The sequence below is a fragment of the Bombus vancouverensis genome, chromosome 7, assembly GCF_051014615.1.
Source record: "Bombus vancouverensis nearcticus chromosome 7, iyBomVanc1_principal, whole genome shotgun sequence".
In the NCBI taxonomy this organism is placed as follows: Eukaryota; Metazoa; Arthropoda; class Insecta; order Hymenoptera; family Apidae; genus Bombus; species Bombus vancouverensis.
In genome coordinates this window covers 6,064,640-6,087,624 of record NC_134917.1, presented here as the reverse complement: position 1 = coordinate 6,087,624, position 22,985 = coordinate 6,064,640, and the positions used below count along the sequence as shown (strand labels likewise).

General features: G+C 37.6%; 1 protein-coding gene across 10 annotated transcripts in view; it reads left to right on the top strand.

Moving 5' to 3' along the window:
• The first annotated feature begins 2,135 nt into the window (after window positions 1-2,135).
• The window catches only part of LOC117164247 (rho guanine nucleotide exchange factor 17), a 71,500-nt gene continuing 50,650 nt past the window's right edge, over window positions 2,136-22,985 (top strand). For 3 of the 10 annotated variants that reach the window (XM_076620300.1, XM_076620299.1, XM_033347187.2), the window contains exons 1-3: window positions 2,144-4,298; window positions 16,941-17,121; window positions 21,264-21,911. In XM_076620300.1, coding sequence (XP_076476415.1) covers window positions 16,960-17,121; window positions 21,264-21,911 — 810 coding nt within the window. In that variant the 5' untranslated portion in view covers window positions 2,144-4,298; window positions 16,941-16,959. Of the gene's footprint in view, window positions 4,299-8,340; window positions 8,724-16,940; window positions 17,122-21,263; window positions 21,912-22,985 lie in introns of those variants that run through there. The other 7 variants (XM_076620302.1, XM_076620301.1, XM_076620298.1 and 4 more) reach the window with 7 other exon arrangements.

Here is a 22,985-nt window from a genome sequence, read left to right as displayed (position 1 = left end):
AAAGGCATGAGAGGGAGACCTTGAAGTCATCTGCAGATCCAGTACTCGGTTGGTTCTTTCGATGCTAGCGAGAAGCCAAAAAGAAGATTAATGTTTGTCTCGGAAATTATAATGTGACAGTTCATTTTAGCGTCGCGTAACTGTGAATTAGCTTTAAAATGGCTCTCAATTTAGGTGTCAGTCAAAAGGAGCTCGTACAACGTTGTCGCCGTATCCATTCTTGAAGGCATATCTCAACCTCGTGAATGGTAAGTCTCGTAGCTAGTAAAGGCAACACCAATAGATTTTCAATGAACAACCTGCACGTGACTGCTTATGCTTACGGAAAATGGGCGAATCAAGACATAATAAGTCAATGCATCACTCCATTGTAATTGGTAGAAATACAGAAGCAAAAAGGAGCCCGAGGGTCTGCAATTTGAATACCTAACTAGTGGTAATCGCTATCTTGCAATAACGCTTAATGTTTCCAATGTAATTTTTGCATTGGAAAAATTTTATTTGAAAAAGAAGAAATTAATTCTAAGCAAAAAGAAGAGTGGGCTCGCTGTTTAAAAAAATATTTATAGTAAAAGATACAAGAAGGAAAAACAAATTTTACCATTATTTTTAATTATTCAGTCGTGATTTATCTGTACTTTAAAGCTAAAGATTTCGCACGTATGATTGATAATAAGATATTACTTACGTGCAGAATTAAAACACAATTTGCGTGAAAAGATACTGATGAAAGAAGAATATAAAAAGATAAGTAAGTCTACAAATTGATAGCACGAAGTGTTTAGTACAAACCTTAGTCGAAAGAGTCAAAGTTTCCACAGGAAAATGTTACTTACGTCCTGTTAAGGCGCTCCAAATAAATCACCGAACCGTAATTAAATTTGTGCATTGGTATTTCGCTTTTCAAGCGGGTTAACGCGGTGCGCGTTGCAGGAAAGGAATCGGATCAACAAAAAGTTGTTGGAACAACTTTGCGTTTCGCGTTGAATACTCTTCGAGAAAAACTGTAATGCCATACAGTGGATTTAAAATTAAACGCATATTCTTGCATTAATTTGGGGAATCGAGCTTATTTCAAAATAAATTTTTACTAAAAAAAAAAAAAAATACAACTAATAAAGTTATCCTAAATTGATCCTCGTTTTGTAATGCAAATGGAGATACTTGCTATGGACACTGTTTTTGAAACGGAAGAATGTTTATACTGTTCAGCGAACTTATTCGTGTACGAAGCTATCACAGTTATCGGAAACGCGATATAGTCAACTCCTTTTGTGTCGATGATTTCGCGTTACTTCGCACTCCTATTTCATCCTCTGTTATTCTGGACACCATGCAAACTCATTCTACCATCATCGATCAGGTAACGCTATTACAACGAAATTAAAATAAACACGTAAAAACATCTTAACATTAATCCACGTATTACAGCGATAATTTATGCTTGAATCTAATTACGTTCCCGCCAAAAATTTCACCATGAATAAAATCCACATGGATACATTAAATGGCCTTGTATTGTAAACTCCATTCACATAATTCTTCCTAAATCCATCAAAATCTACCATTCAACCAACTTTTATTCCAAAACTCTCGATGACACTTGATTCACCTCTCAAAAGGGATTGCCTCTTAAACAAATTAACACAAATAATAAATATAATATATCAAAAGGATATTTCGAAGAAAACAATCTCGAATACACATAACATAGGAAAATGAACATGTAACGTATTTGAGAAAACGCAACGAAGATTGTGTGCACAATTGCACGCGCGAGCGGAGCACGGTGGCGTTGGAGTTAGGGGAAAGGCGCTATAGAGGTCCCCTCTAGTGAGATTGGGCCCCGTTCTGGTCTCTCTCACACACTCTCTCGCGACGTCGAAGGTTTCCTTCGCACCGGTTCGTGCCGTGGCGGTCCGGCTCGGCTCGTGCACATACGCCATGGTCTCTCGTATCGAATCGGGCCAGCTTCGTGTTGCCCAGCTGGATCTGTACACCCATTTGTCGGCCTCCAACTCGTCGTCGTCGTCGACGTTCGCCGCGGCCCATTCGTACCCACCGGAGATCCGTTCTCGATCGCTCTGTCGTCTCGGCTGTGAAACGTGCAGCGTGTCTCGGTGATCTGATGTAACCCTTCTCTTTCTTTCTAGCTATCTCCCTCTCTTTTTCTTTCTTCCTTACTCAGGCTCTCACTCTCGCGTAGTCACTCCTTCTCTTTCCCTGCCGTGAAACCGCATCGGCCGTGTGTATATCGCCTCGATTACACCAGAACGGTTGAGCGTCGCCGAGCGGACCCAACGTCTGGATCCGTGAAGCGCACTTGCTCGTCGTCGTCCTCGTCGTCTTCGATGCTCCGGCAGTGTTCTCTTACGCGCCAATTCCTCTGCCGATCGCGCTGCTAATTAAACCTGGTGAGCTCACTGGACACCGTTGCGATCGACTTGATTCGTTCGCGGTGGAACGATCGACGATCGAGAGTTTCTCGATCACAATCCTTGGTGCGTGGAATTATCCTGTTTATTGGACCTGGATTCGTCCACTCGGACGAGAAATATAATATCTACACAAGACCATCGATGATCTTCTAATCGAAGCAGGATTTAAGAGATTTTCTGGGTGGTTTAGTGGATTTTAGATAGAAGTCACGGTGTATTTTGTGGTTCGCTGGTGTCGTGCTTGTTTTTCGTGAACAAGATTCGTGATCCTCCGATGCTGAGCGCACAGTATTCGAGGCTCGTATGTGTGCACGAGCCGAGTTTAAGGCTGGTTAACGTGGAAGGTAGAACTGAGAGAGGTTAAGTGGTTCAGAGGATGAAGATCAAACAGCGGTCGTTAGAAATTGAAAGCTTCTCGGAGAAGAAAAGCTTGGACGTTTGTGACGGGGAAAACAGACATTTCGTTCTCGGCGATCGGCGCGAGATTCCGTCCGGCGCTTTCGTGTGCGAGCAATTAATCGATTAATCGTCCTCTTGGTACGAAAGAGATAGTCGGTTTTCTTGACGAAACTGGTTTAAGTGGTTCGCATTAGCATCTTTAATATGCTACTGTTACGGAATACAATTCCGCGTCGAGTAAGTGGACGAGATTAATGTTTCCATTGGTGCCGAGCTGTTCGTCGAGCAAATCAAAGCGTTCACGGTGTCCTTTCTTATGAACTGATAAAAGCGATACGTGTGCACTTACGACCGAATAAGATAAAAGTACGAAGTACGAAGACAGTAGAAAGAAAAGATATTCATACTTTGGTGAGCGTCGTCGCTTGTTGATCGTCTCACGGTTGTCGATGTTTTCGAATCTCGATTCGGTATGATCGATTAACAGAGCAGTCAAAAATTGGTTCTTACTATAAAACAAGAAAGAAAAAAAATGGCTGAGTGAAAGTGCTCTCGGATAGTAGCCGTGTGTCGTTGCATTCCGTGCGTTTAATTCCAAGTGCACTCGTGATTAATTAAGAACGGAGGAAAGCGATCTCGCGCGCTCGAAGAATCGTGAAGAATGCCTTCAGGTTGATATTTATACGTATGATACTTACACCTATACAAGTGTGCGTGCGTGCGTGTGCGTGCGTGCGCGCGCGTGTGTGTATGTCGATTTCTATGCAAAAAATCGATTCGTGATCTGCTAATCTAGTCACATTGACTTTAAGATTATCTCTCTGAAACTAGTGGTCCGAAACGAGGACAGAGACATTTCATTTGCCGATATGAAGATCTGTATATCGTTCGCAATCTGCGGAACGAACAAACTCGTAAACACAATATTATGATAATATTATCTCGCAACGATAAGGCTCCCACGAACGTAAGCGAATACTCGAATCTGTCTTGGCCAATTTGACCGTGTAAAAGATTTTCAATAAATGTTTTTCAACCGTAGTTGTGCATGATCCAGTTGGGTCTTCTCGATCGGCTCGATTCGAGGCTGAAATCGGTTTAGAAACAGCCGGTTCGATCGAACTCAGAAACGAACGCCCAAACAGAAGTAGAACATCGAGATTTGTGGAACATTTATTATGCTACGTTACTCTCGAGTAATGTACGGGATCGAACAACGTCGATTTAACGATTGTTTGGAAACAACGAGTTTAACAGCGAAGAAAATTTTCATCCTGAAGTGTAATGTAACGAAATTGTGTTTGGTGGAAAGCCGTCGATGATAATTCCTCGTGCACGAAACATCACCTGGTTTGAGGAAGTGCTTGTTATGGATATCTGCGTGGCGATCAAACGGGAATACTTTCTCGAGCAGAATTACGTGGATGGCATCCAAGGAAGCGTTTTCGAACCCTTGCAGGAGTGAGTATATATGTTGTTTCACGCAAAATTCCTTATTGAGAATGATTAAAGACAAATATTTCTATCTGGTATCTTGAACTTTTGTGTACATTACTGGTATTAATAACTTGTCAGACTCGCTGGTATTTTTATATCGTGAAAAGTATTTCAGAACAAAGTCAAGGCAGATTAAACAGGAAAATCTTCTTGCATTGAATATCATCTTTCACGATAATTTATTAACCGATATGATAAATGTTACCATTTTGTAGATTTCTATTGTACAAAGTCTCTACAATTGGAATATTAAAAGAAAATATTGAAGGATTGTAAGTAAATATTGAAGCAAGGAAACATTCTTATACGTATTTTTAATTGCGTGTAGAATCTCATTCTAGTTGTTTTTACCTAAACTTATCTCTTTATTATCTCAATTCTTTAGATTGTTGAAGAACTTTGTTCTTTTTATAAGGTTAAAGAATCAATAATCATTTATTGCAAATGAAAAAGAGGTATCTGTGAGTTTAATATTTCATGGAGAAGTTAAAAATTGAAATTAGTAGCAACATTACTTGATTGTAAATTAATATGTTCCAAAAGGAAATTAATTTTTAAATGGCACTTTTTATTTACTGAAATTGTCAGGAAATGAAATCTCCTTATAGCTGCAATTTTTTAAATTATACATCGAAGAGAATAAATAACTAGTTCGAACCTTTCAAAATCCGCTTATAGAATTTCGCTTATGTTATTGTCAAACTTCCTACCTCAGCATTGACAACTTGCAATTTGTGACTTGTAAAACTTTGCCAATGATATTACTTTAAGCGTACAAGATCTTCCAAGTAACTTATATTTAACGATCAGTAAGGACTTCCTAACAAATGACACATAAAAATGGCAATTTAATATCGGCCACATGACACGGTTAAAACTACGTTTACTTTTCTATTCTTAGAAACGTCTCAATTAAAACAAATCACCTGCTAGAGTTACTCCCGTAAAGTGCAATCCGATCGCGATACATCTTCCCCCGAAGCCAAACGTTAATCAAGAGCTTGATCGTTTCTCGATGGATTCTCAACAGGAGTTGATCGAACGTCCATTCGACCATCAGCTTTCTGTAGTTACAGCGTACTGTGTATTTCGGATAATTCCGCTACACGAAATAAAATGTGTATTTTCCAATCTCTTCGTACCTATCGAAACATCTAAGCAAAATATATCCACCTGTTAAAATCTCCCCTGCTGGTGTGTAGCGGGATCACGGAGCGTATCCTTCCGTAGAACGGAGCTCAGCTACGATAACCACATGAGAAAGTATTACAATGGAGCACGTTGGGCCGCTATTTATGAATATAATGTTCGATCGCCCTGCGCGGCTCTGCGAACCGTTGTTCAAGCGCGGAAAAATCGCGATTTTTGCTCGATCGGTGAAAGTTGAAGTTTGCTGGTAATCTCGACAATGCCGGAAGCCCTAAGTTTACTCCTCGTCGCGGTCGTTTCTCGATGGGCGAGGAAAGAAGTCGGAAGGCATTGTGCACAGAGGATGCGTGTGTACTGTGTGCAGTCTTCGTTTCTCGTGTCTCTCTAACGTCGTGGACCATTACGTTGCACCAAGACGACCAACCGTAACAGCTACGTTTTTTCTCCTCATTTCATAGAGGATCATCTTGGGGACGATAAATCGCGCGAAAGTCGAGGACGAATCTTGATCCCCGTAACGATAAAAGAACGCGCGTACGAAACCGGAGGGGACGAGAGAGTTGAACGGGAATCGTTTCTGATGTTCGTCTTTTTCACCTACTATTATTTTAATTTCAATGGTAATTAAAGAGAAGCATCGCGGCACGCGATGTAATGATTATCCTCCACATGTGTTGGTATATAGAGCTGAGGTTACTGATTATGAAGTGAAATGAATATTTGACTTGGATGTAATAAAGAGTGACAAATTGATCTGAGCTTAATGTTTGCACAGTGATGTCAAAAGGCAAGGTAAAAGTTATGGTGCAATATGTACTGGTTGCAATGTTTGGACAATGTAGAGGAAATGAAATGTATATGTTATACAAATTCATTATTCTGTAAGAGTTAACAAATTTTTTTTAAATTTATCTTCTCATAAATGATATTTAACGTTAAGGAGGGGAGAGTGTATTCGCATTGACTTTTAATAGAAGCCTTTAATACGATAGGAGTTCTTCGAAGTATTACTTGATGCTAAAATTGTCTTATTTTTCGACTTGTACGATTTAATTCGTCGAAACTCACATGTAGCACTTGCTTCAACTTCCGTGCAGTATAAGCGTAAATAAGATCAAATTCCTTTGCTCTTATATGTACATTATTTTTCGCTGTTGGCTTAACGAATGCCACAAGTCGTATTTTTCGATGATTGCGTTCACTGTTGCGTCATCGAGCGAGGAATTCCGTATGGCAGACCAAGCAATCGATTTTGGCAGCTGTATTAAGACAGGTGCGAAAATATTCGTACAAGATTTTTCATATTAGCATGGGCACTATGTTTCATAATTATCAATTATTACAATTTTATATTCTCTACAATTTAACATATGCAAAATGTTGGAAAGATAAGGAAGGAGGAGTGTATCCTCTACGAATTTCGATATTCGTAGATAATTGATAATTTTATTATGGTAGTGAAAATAATAATAATAATCCGCTATTATATAAAATTAATGCGTTGATCATTATCACGGTATCCTGCTTAACCGTGCGTGAAGAATCAATTTACCAAGTCCAGCTTGTGTGATCAGTTTTGTCTCTTCTATTTTTTTCAAAAACATAACCTTTGATAATCCACTAATTACGAATACTTAACCAGTTACGCGGTATCAAATTTATTTACCCGACAATAATTCTAATTTCCTTTAATTACTCGTTCAGCTTCGTTATATCTTGAACGAACTATATACATATATTAGGATTTTAAGTTTCCGTAAGGTACGATAATTATTAGGAGGATGCGGGAATATAGTTGCATGTCGAAATAAGATAACATAATTCTATGAGGTTCTTTGGTACGATTATGTATTAATTAGCTTTTGGTTACGTAGAAATATTTAAAACGGAATATTTCGTACATCTTCACGAAAAGATTTAATTCTTACATTTTTATGAAATTTTTGTATTGAGTTCTTCGCAAAAATGCTTCTTACAATTATTTTCTAGAAGTGTTTGTGTTTTATTATATCATTGAGACAAAGAGTTTCTGAGAATAAAATCATGTTCCACAAGTAGAGCATGTAGTGTAGCTTATAAAGAGCAATGTTATAAATAGCTTTGCAAGAAACCTGTGGCAATTACTATAAAAGAAAATGAAACATTCACAGAACTTCAACAATTATTCAACAACAACCACTTAATAAACTTGAAATTTCTACGTTTTTACAAAACAAGATGCATAACATTCTGACAACATCCCAACATTCTCAGAAAATAGTGATAGTATATCTTTGACCGCGCAGTATATCTTTAGCATAGTACATAGTATATCTTTAATATTGCTACGGTCTCCGAATCTTTAAGTTTCAATCTTGCTTTTGTTTCAACAAACAAAACGATTTTTTAATATTTTAAAAAGAATTTCAGTATAAAATTGAAACGCATCATATACAGTATATGTAAATAACGATTCTTTCATACGTGCTCGAAAACTAAGAAATTCTTTATCAATAGAAACTCACAGTTGAATTAAAAGTGACGTGAATCGAGCCAAATCAAATACCATTCACTAAATCCTTTCTTCTTCAGTCACTCTTTCAAGCAGACTAGTAGACGAAAAGATCGAAGCTCTTGGAGGGCCAGTAAACACGAAAGATCCGCAATATCCGGCGTTCCCTCCACGAAGGTATGCGGAGGGATGTTCCTGGTCGCGGATTCACTGGCTCTCCAAAAGACACGACGTATAAATACCACCTCGTTTCGGTTTCCTCTCTCCTCACAGTCCCGTTCTCCCTCTCTCTTCTGCCTGGTAGCACGGAGTCTATTTAGATAATCTTCCGCTTAGCGGGAGCGGCACTCGGTGCGGTAAGGGAGCCTCTTCTTCGCGGAGGCTTTCACCAAGGTGGCATCATATTCCTGATCCGCGAACCGGCCGCGTTTCTTCGATCCTCTCCACTCGTCTACATTGCTCTCGTCTCTCTTCGTCGTTTCTGTTGTCTCGGTGGCCAGTGTTCGATAGAGGTTTTTGACGAACGCCACGCCCGTGTCCAAAGAACCCTACTCGTTGTGCCTCTGTGATTCGTAAACGCCTTCGACGACGTGACCTTGAGCTCCACAGATCTCGAGGACTTCGCCAGGTCACCGGTACAATATCAAGATCTACGTCAAGACCAGGGATCCTCTGTTGACTGGTCGCGGGACATTCCTTCCATCCTATTTCGTCTCGTCGCCACGACATGCGGCAGTCTTGATTAATCGGTAAGCGAACCAGTCCGCTTTCGACGATTCGTGGCCTCGTCGATGCGTGGGTGATCGCCCCGATGGCGCTTTAATGATAGACCCCGTGATCTCTCGATCAGATTCTTTGTTTGCATTGTATAGAGGTTTTTGTTCTCGTTCGAAGAGAATGTAGGTGGGTCTTGCTATTTGCGGCGCGCGCCTTTAACCCTTTAACTGTCTAGCGCATCTGGCAGATGATTATGTAGATATAGGCCCGCCTGTGTATTCTTAAAATGTAGGATGTTTGCTGAACGGGAGTTAGACTCGTGCGAAGCGTGTTATACGCGGTTCTCGAAGCAGTTTGGTATTTTTAATGATGCGTGTGCAGGTTCATTGTTTTAAAAGGGTCTTCTGGCTTTGTTGGAATGCTTTCTTGTGTCAATGAAGGCTGTATGATTTTTACTTTACCGTGATTACTCTTATGTTTTCTCGTGATTATCTAAGTAATTTTTGGGGAAAAAGTTGAAGATTTATTATTGTAAAATAATATCTGGCTTTTCTTAAGATTTCTTCTTTGTACTATAAATATCTTATTACATCTCTGTTTATCTATATTTATTTACAATTAGTAATAAATGAAATCGCATTAGTCACATTATATATTTTTCTCTCATAATTAAAATATACACAGGATTCTATTATCTACAGAAAAAAGCGTTATGCTTCCTTATTCAAATAATCAAGGAAACGATAACATCATTGACGTTAGTAACTTACGAACAAAAAGGCGGCATGAGGAAGAATTTTCTTAGGGGGGCTTTTAATTTATTAGTGATAAACGGCATTGAACGAGTTTCTGAGAGAAACTGGCGATAACGATCGATCGAATGAGGTAAAGGCACGCGAGATGCTTTATCTCGCGTGTATTCATTGTTTATCATTGAGTACAATTGCCTGGCTACGTGTGCAGTCGTGCGATCGCGCAGATGTTCAAGACAATTAAAAGTGATTGACGCGACTCTGCCCGATTCTCGAATCGTCGCGACAAATTAGGGCCGTATAGAGACTGAGCGTAGGGGCGAACGATGAACGTGTTCTCGTGTTAAGAGGTTCAAACGTGTATTCTATCTTTAGCAACGTTTCCCCGAAAAGAGAGTCTCAACAGAAAGAGAAAGAGAGTACAAAAGGGTTTGCGTTCTTCGATAGAGCAATACAAAATCGTTTGATCGTTTCTCTGAAAAGTCCCATCTGGGAAACCGTAACAGACAATTATTATAATATAATATTCATTTAATCGAACGTATACATTCCTGCAATGGGTCACGTACACATCTTCTTATTGTTTATTATATTCGATGAATTAATTTTGGTTTCTTTTATGTAAGAAGGTTTGAGATTTATGTTCTTTCGTGCGATTTTAAGTAAAGAACAAAAATAAAAAAAATATCGTGATAAAGCGGCGGGTGCATCTCAGCGAGTTGCAGCAGCTTATCGTTTCGCAAATAAACCCAACGACGCTTTCTGCCACATTGCGATGACAAAGCAACGTGCATGTTTATCGGTTGTTTGCACCAAGACGCGTTGCGTTTCTCGTGCAAATAACATCGCCGGAACGGAATGCGGTTGCCTCTTTTTCTTCAACGCTTTCCTTATTCGTATCGTAGCTTCATGTGCCAAGAAAGACTTTTGGTCTTCTCCAAAAGATCGTGGATTAAAATTAGCCACGAAAGTGTCTCCGCTTCGACGAAGACGACGTGGCGATTCCTTTTTTTTTTTTTTTCTTATGAAATCTGACGAATGAAAATAGAAGCTTCGTCTTCGTCGAGAAGAGCTCGATTAACGATAGTGTTCGTAGAAAAGCTGGCCGTCGACAGTGTTCTTTCTCCCGTGTGTTTGACCCTGTACGGATTTTTGCTTATTATACTCGGAATTCTGACGCCGCATTGCGGTGCATTTCTTTTTTCGCAGTGAATGTTCTTTGTGAGCAACGCGACAAAATACGAGTTTGCACCCTCGTCGATATTTACGTCACGTTCGTTGTATTTCGAATTCTTCGTATATTTTCCGCGTGCCATGGCACTTTGCTGTACGTGAAACCACTCTCTTCCTTCGATCGGTTGAATCATCCAAATCCGGCGTTTGGATTCCGGACGAAAATCATGGCGGGCAAGGTGCCAATAAATGACTGTACTAAGAGTGCCACCTGCGTGCGAGATGCTTTACTCGATATCGAATCTATTTCACGTATCTTTCAAGCATTAGTTGAACAGTTTTACGATATTTATTTTATGGGGACGTTAATATATAACCCTAATGTATAATCCTATAATATCGCTTTATAGTATTTTTATGGAATTATGCTTCCGGAAAACAGGTCTATTAGGGTTTATTAATGTATTTTATTGACAGGATGTCAGATAGGAAACAGAGCAATGTCGTCTTATCGGTAATTTATAATTTATTTTATATGCTATACAATTTAAGTAGATATTAAAGTAAAGTATAATATTAAGGGCTTAATTTTAGCTCTTTACTTCTATTATCCTCCATTGTCGAATACCCTAATGTATGAACACTGTATTGAAGAAACAAGTGCTTTTTTCTGTTACAAATAGTATTATTGTACGTGTTACTACGTGTATTAGAACATAAACATTAAGGGCTGGTGTAAACGAGCCAGTTTTTTACTTTGCGTTCTCCCTGTGTCATATGTCTTTCTTTGTTTCCCAGTTAGAACCAACAATGACAGACATATGACGCAGCGTGAACGCAGCGTCAAAAAGCACGTCTCTGCACGGCACCTTAGTGAAAATAATGAGAATGTGTCTTCTCATCACGAAAATTTATGTAGTTCAATGGCCAAAAAATATGATATCCCTAGATAATAAAAAAAACTGGCAAGTTTCTTGTTCTTTACATGAATAAATGAAATGTAATATCAAGACGGTGGGTGTTCTATTATCTGAACATTTTCGTCTCCCTGTTATGTAGTTCCGATACGGGAAACTTTATTGTATTACGACAGTGAAGTGAGGTGCGTAGGTGGAACGGATTTGTGAATTAGAAGGAAAGCCACGACTTCCCGGCTCAAGACACTGGTGTACAAGGTATTCGAAATACTACGCCGCGATGTCGCGTTCCGAATTTAATTAATACGCGGCTGCCGCGATACCAATGCCACGTGCCGACATAAACCAAGATGAAAACTTGGAATAAGGTGGGAGCGCGTGAGCGTCGCGGAATTCGAGAATATCGCGGGTGCTGTGGGTTCGAGAAACGAAAAGAAAGTGAAAGAAAACGCCCTCGGGTATCCTGCCGCGCACCAGGCGTCTTTGGTTTCTTCGTCTTCTTTTTATTCACCTCAACGCGACCCTGGCACAAGTTCAATTCGTTCCGGCCAATTGGACTCGGGACTGTGTAAAAGAGCCGCTTTCCGTGGTCCAATCGACCATTTTCTCGAGAGGAATGCATCGGTTCGTTCGCGGCTTCGTAATCAGACGCGGCTTCGTAATGAAATTTGCATTTTCTACGTTAGGATTTTTGCGAAAGCTTCCAGTCGGGTGATTATCATTCGTCTCTTCCTTTTTGTTTTCTTTTTTTTTTGTATCTTGTCAACTTGGTTTATTAGTGGAGATTAATTTAGATCGTTGTTGTCGAGTGATGCCGTTAGTGATGGGATCAAGTATACTGTAAGTTGGTTCGAACCTAATTGCAAAAACTAATATTTATCGCCTCATAAGTTCGCCGAAAAGAAACAATATATTTAAATAGATTTGAACTAATTCAGAAGTTATATTGGTTAACTTCATAAATTGAAAAGTAAAGAAAATTGTGGAATATTACAATTTTTAGAGAATTTCCTTGGAGAGATCACCTTTATTCATGTTACTTTTTTGTAATAAATGAACTTTTGGAAATGAACAATTTGTTTATTCAACAAGTTCAATATTAATTACGTATCCATATAATGAAGTTGAGAAACGTACAAAAAGTGGAGTTGATTAGTTTGGCTTCTAAGGGGCTCAAATAAGAGTATATTTTCAAAGAAATGCTTCCAAAAAAGACACATCTTTTAGTAAATATACAAACATAATTGAATAAGAATCCAATTGAAATATTCTTTCTATACAAAATGATTTGAACAATGTTAGTAATCGAAACGTTGGGTGATTGAAATATTCCTGGCACCATTCGCTAGAAAATTGACTCATTTTGGGCGAAAATTGACTCTTTCGATCTGGTGAATCGACTTTCGCCCAACAATAATGCATATCATTGATCATGAACTTTATCGGGATTCGGTCGAATCGAGTTCAACATCCGTTATCGGGAACAGTGGTGGCTCGTGGTTCGGCGAAATAACTCACTCCGGGAATTGAATGTCACTCGATCACTGCTATCTGACAGAAAACACATTAGATGAAAATCGAATAGGCTGGCTAGGATTTACGGTGCATCGAAATAATATTTCTCGTTAATCCCAACCTGTTCCACGGCCGTTCATAAATTCTGCAATGCCGCGTCCAACCTCGATGGTAATTTGCATACGCGAAAAAGAATGGCCATTTTTGTAGTACAAATAATGCAAGAGAAAATGATTTTTATCGTCTCATAAATCTAACCAGCCGCGTTCAACGAAACACGCGATCTGCGTGATAGAATAAAGCCAGCGGAACGACGCGATCACCGTTGCCTTTCGCGATAATAAAAGCTCGTAATTCAACTTTTGAGAAACAATGTCTCTCGTTGCTTTATACAATAGCTTACAAAAGTAGATATACGAATGCTTATATAGACATTTTTTTATGAATATATTATGTGTGTTATACGAAACTTTTCGAAATTTCATTAGAATTGTAAAGAGGTACAACTGTCATTATTATGCGTACTGATAAAATTAGAGATGAATCTGAAAATGTATATGACTTCTGTATACATTTTCGGAATGGTTCCAAGACCAATATAATCACGAGTCAAATGTCATTAAAGTGTTAATGAAATATGCAAAAATGTTTTATATATTTTATACAATTCATATAATATATTCATAAAACTTTTCTACGTGTTCGAATACTTTCATAAAACATTGTACGTAAATAAACTTGATCTTCTTAACAGTATAGGATTTACTCAGCAGTATATGATTTATATAATCGCTATTATTATTATTTGGAGATGGATGATGGACTCTTAATGTTTCTTTAGACCTGAGAAGACGTACGAACCACTTCAATTTCTGATATAGTCAGCCTTCAGCATTCGGAAATAGAAAAGACATACACGGGTATTTATAAACGCTCAATATTTGCAATCATAAAGTCTCCATCGCGATACTGTTTAGATGAAAGCCAGCTTTGCAAAGATAGTGTGGTCGTTAATATATATGGTATAATTCGAAGATTACAAAAGAAAGATATGATAGTCCATTTTTATTAGTTTCTTGACTTTTATATAACTTCATGACTAAGAAGAAGTATTTTAATATAAAATACTTAAAGAAGGATAGATATAACTTCATAAATTCAAAGATGTAAGCATTTTAGAAATAAATAATTGTAAAAATAAATCCATGATGATTGTAAGAATCGAATAATATTACTTTAATTGTTCTGTTAATTGAACTTAATTATTGTGTTTTCCACATCAAAAATTCTAGTAATAGAGATAAATGAAATTTTTGCACTATTATTTTCGTTCGTGATTCTCGTACACGATTGTTCACGAATTCCATGAATAAATTTGAATCTAAATGACATTAAAGTAAATAATGCAACACTCGAATCGTTTGAAATAGTAGGCATCTGGGATTTTCAATTTATTCGTTGATTGCTCGTTCATCGACGAGCGCACTGCGATTATCAACAGCAATTTCCGGTCTCCAGATTTATTCGTTCAAATCACAGTGGTTGCTTCACCGAATGAAACGATGAATTCATGGTGGATAGTTTACGCGAGATCACATATTTGTAGTTATAGATGCGCGAATTTGTGCCAAATTTCTATCATACTACGGATCTGTAAGATTTGTTTTCTATCACAAAGTGTTAAACGAAGAATGAAGAATACAGATATATTTCTTTGTTGGACTTTTTACAGTTAAATGTCGCTTCCATATTTAGCAAAGTTTAAATGCTTTCCTTTTCTGTTCAGAAATCGTCTGTGGCACCTAAATCGGATGTAACGGTGTGATGACGTCAATTTCCGATTGACATTAATCATATACAATATGGCGAAACGTAGATAAACTTTATAATTCTTGGCCTTATGCGACAAATTCTTCTCTTATGAATGGGCAATTACATCCCTAATTCAACACATAACCTTTACTATGCAAATTATTATTATACGTGACATATGAGTATAAACGTAGAAGGCATATATTTCTAAAATTATATTTTCTACTCAGAGATAACCAATACATTCTTGTAAAATTTTACTTACATGAATGGTACGATCAATATCATGAAGAAAATTGGTACAATTGATGCGGTACATTTATTACATCACAAATAAATAATCTACATTTAATCATCCACGAGTATATGAAATATTACGTATGTACATCACTTAGTTTAATATAATATGTACTGCCACTAAATTTTATTTTTGCTTAAAGAATCAGAAATTGTATGTGTATTATCAAATTAAGCCTTTGCGTTTTAAACAATTGATGCGAAATAAATTAGAAGAAAATGTATATCTAAAAACTGCTATTTCATCAGTCTGGACAGTTTCTATAAATTTTTCATAACAGAAACAAATCTAATTGAACTACCATGATTATGCGAACTCACGCGTCCATGTTACGCACGCACGCACGCACGCACTCACGCACCACAATCGCTTCTTGAATTCTTGCGAACGTTTGCGCATTCCCCGATAGCTGTGGAGAACGATTTTATTTATTTACGACGCGTTGCCGTTACTGAATGAAATTCTCGTCGATTCCCGAGAAAGTTTCATTAAAGTTACTCGAAGACGTATTGCGTACGCGCGCCGTGAAAGCTTCGGAATAGTTCTGTAAATCAACGTAATCTGTGAGAAAAGAAACGTTTACGAGGTTTGATTTGTGAACAAAGTGAACGTTAAGTCGCGATATTATCGACATTGCTCGTGTTCTGTTCTATCATGGTTAATTTATGATAGTGGAGCCTGAAGAGTATAAGTTGCCGAAGTACTTCATATATTAACCAAACTATAGTCTATGTACTGTACATCGAAAAGGTTAAAGATGAAGAGTGGTTCGTGAGATTGATAATTATAGTGAACAGATCCTGACGTTATCTTGACATTGACATATATAATTTCTTGAAAATGTTGAAAAATTGTGTCATGTGATGTAAAATATAGGAGAGTAAGTATTTAGGTACCTTTATCATCAGTGCATAGTTCATTTTTTCTATTAAATTGAATTGATTAAACATTTCAATCCGTCAAAGAACTCACAATAAATCTTTTTGGTATAATAACGATAAGGATATGTTTTGTATGGAGCTTTTAAAAGAATTATTTGTGCCTTTAGTTCATTTTCTATATTAAGGAAACATCAAACTTTTAAAGGAACATCAAGCTTCTAAGAAAATTATTCTTGTCTTTATTTAATTTTCTACGTTAAAGGAACATCAAGCTTTTATAACATTTTACTACCTATTTTATTATAACCTTTTTTTGCAAACTAATTATTCGCAGAAGAGATATTAAAAAATACATTAATGACATACTGATGACTAAAGTACAATATTTATAGCAAGGGAACCAAAGTGAATGGTATATGAAAAAATATGTAATGAAATTTTTTATTCGCATATTGTACGATAAATTATTCAAATTTCAAAAACTCGTCGTTTTAAAACTATAACATTTTCAGGAAAATTACAAATTGGACCATCCAGATAATTCTAATGTTAAAAAAAGAAAAGAATAAAAATGGAAAGGAGAAAGAAAAATACACATCGCACGTCAAGCGTTGCCACGAAATTTATGCTCGCTTCCTGTCGAATCAGACGGTAAAACCGTGATGGCGTATTTACTCAAAACACAATTTAAGTTTACTTTACGTCATAACGCGGCCGGTGAGTTCATAAACCACGATGGAAAAGCACCATAATAAGATCATTGCCAGTACAAACTCACTATTAAAATAACGGAGACCTTGGTTGTTAACGGAAGAGACGAAGAAGGGACTATTAAATACATAATACGTTTAATGGATTTTTGCCGAAGAGTGTAACGTAATTTGCCTTGTATTCTGTGCAGGGTGAAGGGAGGATGAAGAATGCCCCGCGTCGGTGGAGACGGCGGTGGCGGGCCGGAGAAGGCAGGAGGAAGTGGTTTCGGAGGATGGCTTGGGGGTGCTGCAAGAGCCATGACAGGGGGAAGTGTCGGCGGTGGTTACGTGGTTTTAGGTGGTACCAGATACGGTCTCAGACTTTCTCAGGTAAGAGACTTGGATAGAACCAGATAACAAGAAATACATCGATAATATAAACGTTAGTATTGAACAAAATGATCAAAAAATACGACAGTCGCACGTAAACAAGAATGGAATTAATTTTGTTATATAAAATTGATGAGATTATTCTTGTAATATCGAATGCGTGGATTTTTTATAATTTAGTTTCAAATGAAATAATTCTTTTTTTTTAATGAAGTTTTTAATGAACTTCCCAATAAGTATTCATAAGTGTCCTCATACTTATGGACGAGAGTGAATTGTCCTGTATGATGAAATAGTTCTGTTCTAGTAAAATTTGGTGTGTTTGAAATGTTCCTCGTTCGTCGAAAGGAACTTGTTCAAAATTTCTGTACATTTATATATAGGTTTCTTTATGTTTTTGTATTGCAGCAATTTTTATGTTTATTATTGTACACTCTTTCGTCATTGAGAATTCTTTTAAAATTCTATTTATCTAAACGCGTGAAAGCTATTCTTTGTTAGATAAGCACAAAAAGCAGTCGGTATCAATTCAGAAAATATAAATATGGTTAAATGATATCTTTCGTTTCAATCCGTAATAATTCACTTGCTTATTATTATACTCTTCAATTTTACACTATTCTTTTTACCAACAGAGCAAGCTACAGAATGTATACACAAAAAGAATCACGTCAACGACAAACCTTGTGCTATTATAATTACAGAAAGAGTTACGCAACAAGTTTTTGTATCTCTATCAAAGCAACTAAATGCATTCTCACACAATGTATGACGCGAAGTCTATTACCACTGGCAACATTTAAAAAGAGCATATTATATTATAAGAGTACTTATGTACAACAGTTCCTTTATTACGAGTCGCATTCCTCGTATCCAAATACGGTTCAAAAAGACTGTACTGTTGTTCAAAGTGCGTCAACGAGAGGTCGGAATGGGGAAGAGGGGATATGAAGTTTTTGAAATTTCACGGTGGTGTTGCCAGCGAAATTTTATTGGTTAAGCGGAATGAAGAGCCGCGAGACCGACGCAGCGTCCAGCTAAATAAGAATCCAAACTCCGTTGACTGTCGTGACGACCTTCGACGGATTCGCGACAGAGAGGAGACGTTTTCGCGGTGAGCAAAATGAAGATGTCGGAAATTCTAAATATAGAGTCGATCGCGTAAATAGAATGCCGCCAGTCAGTGACTCGTACTGATTTCGAGCCATCTCCCTTTTTATTCCTTCTTTCTTCCTCTTCCTATTTTTCACCGATGCCCGTCCTCGTCCGGTCGGAATAATATCCACGTTGACATCATACGCACACGTAGCGGCGACGTGAAAATCTCGTGCGAAACGTACCGCGGCCGAGCCCGCGAACACTTTGCCAAGTCCTTCAATCCTGAATCTTCACCAACAAATCACCGTGAATACGTCGCGTCGGCCGATCGGGAGCCGATGATCTGACTCTCATGTTCCGATTTTAGACGCCTCGTGAACGCTTTTCTCAATCTCAACCCTTTTTAGTCTTTCCACATGGTGGCCTTTCAAGATTTGTTTTTTCCTTAGTCTGAATTTTTATAAAGATTTTTCATAGATTAATATTTGGACACCATGGTGTTCGAAAGATTATTATTCTATATATATATTTATGATAGTGTTATTGAATTAATTGTTGATGCAACAAGTTACAGTAATTTTATATAAAGAAACATGTATATGTTATGTATATATTTACAATCTGTAAATGATATAATATTTAATCATAGTATATTTATTTTTGTAATTTCAAATTTCAAAATTATTTCGTTTATTCGTTTAGTTTATTCCAAAAACTACGTGTATTAAATAAATAACACTTATATTTCTACTGACTACAATAAGTACATATATACATTTTAAAATAGATATACTACAATATTACACAATAAATACCTACATATCCCTATTAGTACCAGAATATAATCCTTTGAATCGCATAGTAAATCGTAAACTTTAGTAACATTATATCATCATTCAACGAATTTTAAATACCAGGAACTCGAGATAAACTCGTTTCATTAGACGTCTCAGGTAACTTAAGCAAAATTAAATTCTCCAAGTATCTGAAACACTTGAATTTAAATTCGTACTTAACCTAAATAAATATATCGAATCTCCGAAAGATCAGCTTATTCAAGTAGAAAAGATTTCTTTAAGCTACTCGATATATTCAAATAATCTTCTCTATTCGAATACATGATTACTGTGTAAATATAGGTCTCTTATAGTGTTATTGCAACACGAAGCATAGGTATTTCTTTATCTTTTTCTTTTTAGCATTTCCTCGTGGTATCTCGTTCTCAGCCGCGCAACGTAAAACGTCAGAATAAAGATCGAAGCAGACATTTCGAAACGTATCTCACTATCTCAGGAGGATTTCCAGAAAGGAGATTAGATGGTTCTACTTTCCACCATATCCCCCGTACACCGTGTTGCATACAAGAGTCAGAGATCTATTTCAGAGGAGTTTATCTCCGGCTCGTTCGTGGGAAGAAACAACGTCACCTTGTCTCGATGCCATTGTCTCCTCTGTTATCCTCTTTACCATAATCGTCCTTATACACGTATCAATCGAACCCATAGATAATTATAAAACGACGCGAATAATCGTTACAGATTCTCAGTAACATCTCAAGATGCTAAAATATTTCAATGAAAGAAGATTTTCATTCTTTGCAGTCAAGGACAGAGAAAAATGAAATAATTTACTTAATTTTTAACTTCTAAGAAATTAATTTCGAATAGTTATAATATATATTATATAATATTATAGAATAGTTATAATTAAAATTAAATATGAATTTATACGTTAGATCTTTTCAATCTTTTTCTTCTAGTTTTAGTCACAATGTACAATTGCAAATACGTAGGTGAAAATGAATGATCAATAGAAAAAATATTTAAATTAGGTGTTCCCTCGTAGGCAAGGACAAGGTGAAATTACCTTGTACAAGCAGGTTCTACTTCCTATGTTTCGTTTTACACGGTATCACAAGAAGCAGTCTTTGAGTCTCTTTATGTACGAAGCCACTTCATAGGCTTTAACGGTCCCATTTGTTCCGCTGCTTTCGTGCTATATTACACAAAGGACTATAAGTACGTGGTCTGATCTACATGCATGAGAGGCCGCCTTTTTTCATAGCGGGCTACAAATTAGGAATAAAATATTCGTGAGGTCTTTGTTTGAATACCTTCATACCTAAAGGCTAATTCCTTTTACTTCTATGTCGAAATATGATTTATTTAAAAATATATAAGGAACGGTTCAAATAATTATAAGTGCTATAATGAGTTTTAATATCGCGGGAGATGCGGAAGAAAAATGTCAAGTATTCAATTGTAAACGAAATTTTATACGCCGTAATAATGCAACTGTGCGTAGTTGGTTTCTTGCTGATCGTAGAACATGTAACATGACAATGTAAAGATTCAGCAGTTTTCTGGAGTCTATTTTCGGAGTTTACATATGTTCTTGATCAAACTAGCCTACTAGTAGTCGTTTTAACTTGGAGTTGTCAAGTGTACAATTTAGTGCCCTTTAAGATTTCAATTAATCAAATGCGAAACGTAGTTTCTGTAAGTGCCATTGTTTCAATAAGTTTCCTTGATATGAAGTAACCAAGAATAAAAGATCAGATTTTCAATGATTCTCTTGACATTTTGAGCCTCTTAGAAGACAAAAACCGATCAATTCAACTTTTTATTGACCTTCTGCTTTATTACATAAGTATAATTAAATGTTTCTTTCGAATTCTCGAGAAATATGTAAAAAATTCCAAACTGTAACTTGCTAATGTGTTTTATAAATTAATTTCCAGCATAAGATTAAAAATTATGCACTCCAATGTATTTCGAAAGAATAACGCAACAAAAAGAATTTTACAAAATATGTACAGATCATAAGCTCTCAACTAATATCATTTCACATAAATTAATTTCAAGACAATTGATATTCAAAAAATACCAAATACTAAAAATAATAAAAACCACAATTCTCTCAGCACAATTTTCCTCTCGACTTAAACGTTCAAAGCAATTCAAATAGATCACTTAAGTAAAGAAATAAATCAACAAACAAACAAACAAATAAAAAATAAATAAATAAAAAAATTTTTTTTTCAGGAAAGCTTGCCGCCATCGAACTCGCGGGAAGAATCGCAGGAAAGACGTCGAAAGAGGAGTTCTCGGGAGAGCGATTCTCGCGAAAGACTGACGGAGAAGAGTCCGGAAAACGCGGCGCTCGATCTGAGCACGAGCCTCGCCGACTGCTGTTGCATCGGTCCACGTTCTCGTTTGCCGTTGCCAAGGATCCCGCCGTCGGCAACGAACGTCGCTACGTCGTCGACATACCCGTTGTCGTCGTCGACGTCGACGTGCGGAACAAGCGGTGGAAGCGTTGTAGGTGGAGCTGGAGGTGGTGGTGGAGGAATTGGTAGTGGACAGGCTCCTTTTCCTGGGCCTCCCACGTTTTCGAACAGCCGTGTTGCCGGCGTGGAACAGCCGGCGACGCTGACGACGCCAACGACGTCGGCGCAACCGTTGGTGAACTCTAATAATAACCGAGGGATGCTGCAAACGTCGGTGGGGAACAGCACTGGCCAGCACCATCAAGCACAATCGTCCGCGGCTCTAACAGCGGCGGTACCGTCGTCTTCGTCGCCATCCACTTCGACATCGTTCAACACATCCACCGCCGTTCCGACGTTGCAGTCCGTCTCGGTACCGCGCCAGCTAGCACAGTGGACCAAGCATCAGACGCTGAAGCTGCAGGTATTTCTTCGAACGTTCAAGACATTCGAGGAAGATTTGCTTGCGTTGATTAACGTTTCTTCTATTCCTTTCGGTTCGGGTTATCTTTGGGGTTATCTTTCTGGTTGGGTTTGGTCTGATTCGATTTCTGATTTGATCCTTTATACGTTGATGTGATCGTGTGTAAATGCGAAGTGGATCGTGGATTATGAATTATCGATAAGATGTATGAACATACAATAGGTTTATATAGTTTGAGTAGATTGGAGTTTTGTGATGAGAGTTTTCAGTCGCGTTCTGGAGGATATTTTTGGGAATACGTTGATCAGAGGAACGCTTCAGAGGCTGTAGAAAAACTGTTGTGATTTCGTAAGAGTGAGCTGGTTCGTAGGAATTTGGGACGACGTGTCTTCGACCTGAGAGAACGCTTTGTGTCAAAGCTCGAGAGGTGGCTTACAAGTGGTAGAGGTGTAGTATTTTTAATGGCTGGAGATGGGGGTCGGCGTGGAAGGTCTCGCGAGGATTGATTATTATTTATTTCTTTCCATTTCTCTTTTATCTATATCCGTCTCGTTGAACACCAGTATTTCTTTTGCTCTTCTTTCTGTAACTGTCAAGAAAGGAAAACAGTAACGGATCGAGTATAATGTATTTGACAATTCGTGGATTTTGCAATTCTTGGCTAAGCCAGATTAATTTTCAACTGACAAGGAACGAGTTTGCCTTTGTTGAATTTTAGTTCACCTGTTAACTTGATTCAACCTGTTAATTTGGCTTGGTCGAATTCCAATGAGAGATGATAAAACAGAGAGAATAAAAATTGATCGCCGGGCAAGTGACAAGCCTAGAGAATCGAAAAGTCGTATGTGTACGATACGTAGGTGTCTAGTCGAAGAACGATATTCTATTTTGGTCGTCATCTGTCTTTTCCCTCGCGGCAAGCACGAGGCAGCGCACGCTGCGCAGCACGGTCGATCCAAAAATTGGTTTGGTCGCGAGTGCACGATCTTAAAAAACTTATAAGAAAGAACAGAATCGAAAAACCTAAGAAAACCTTATAGTCAAAGCTAAAATTTTAATTTCACAGACAAACAT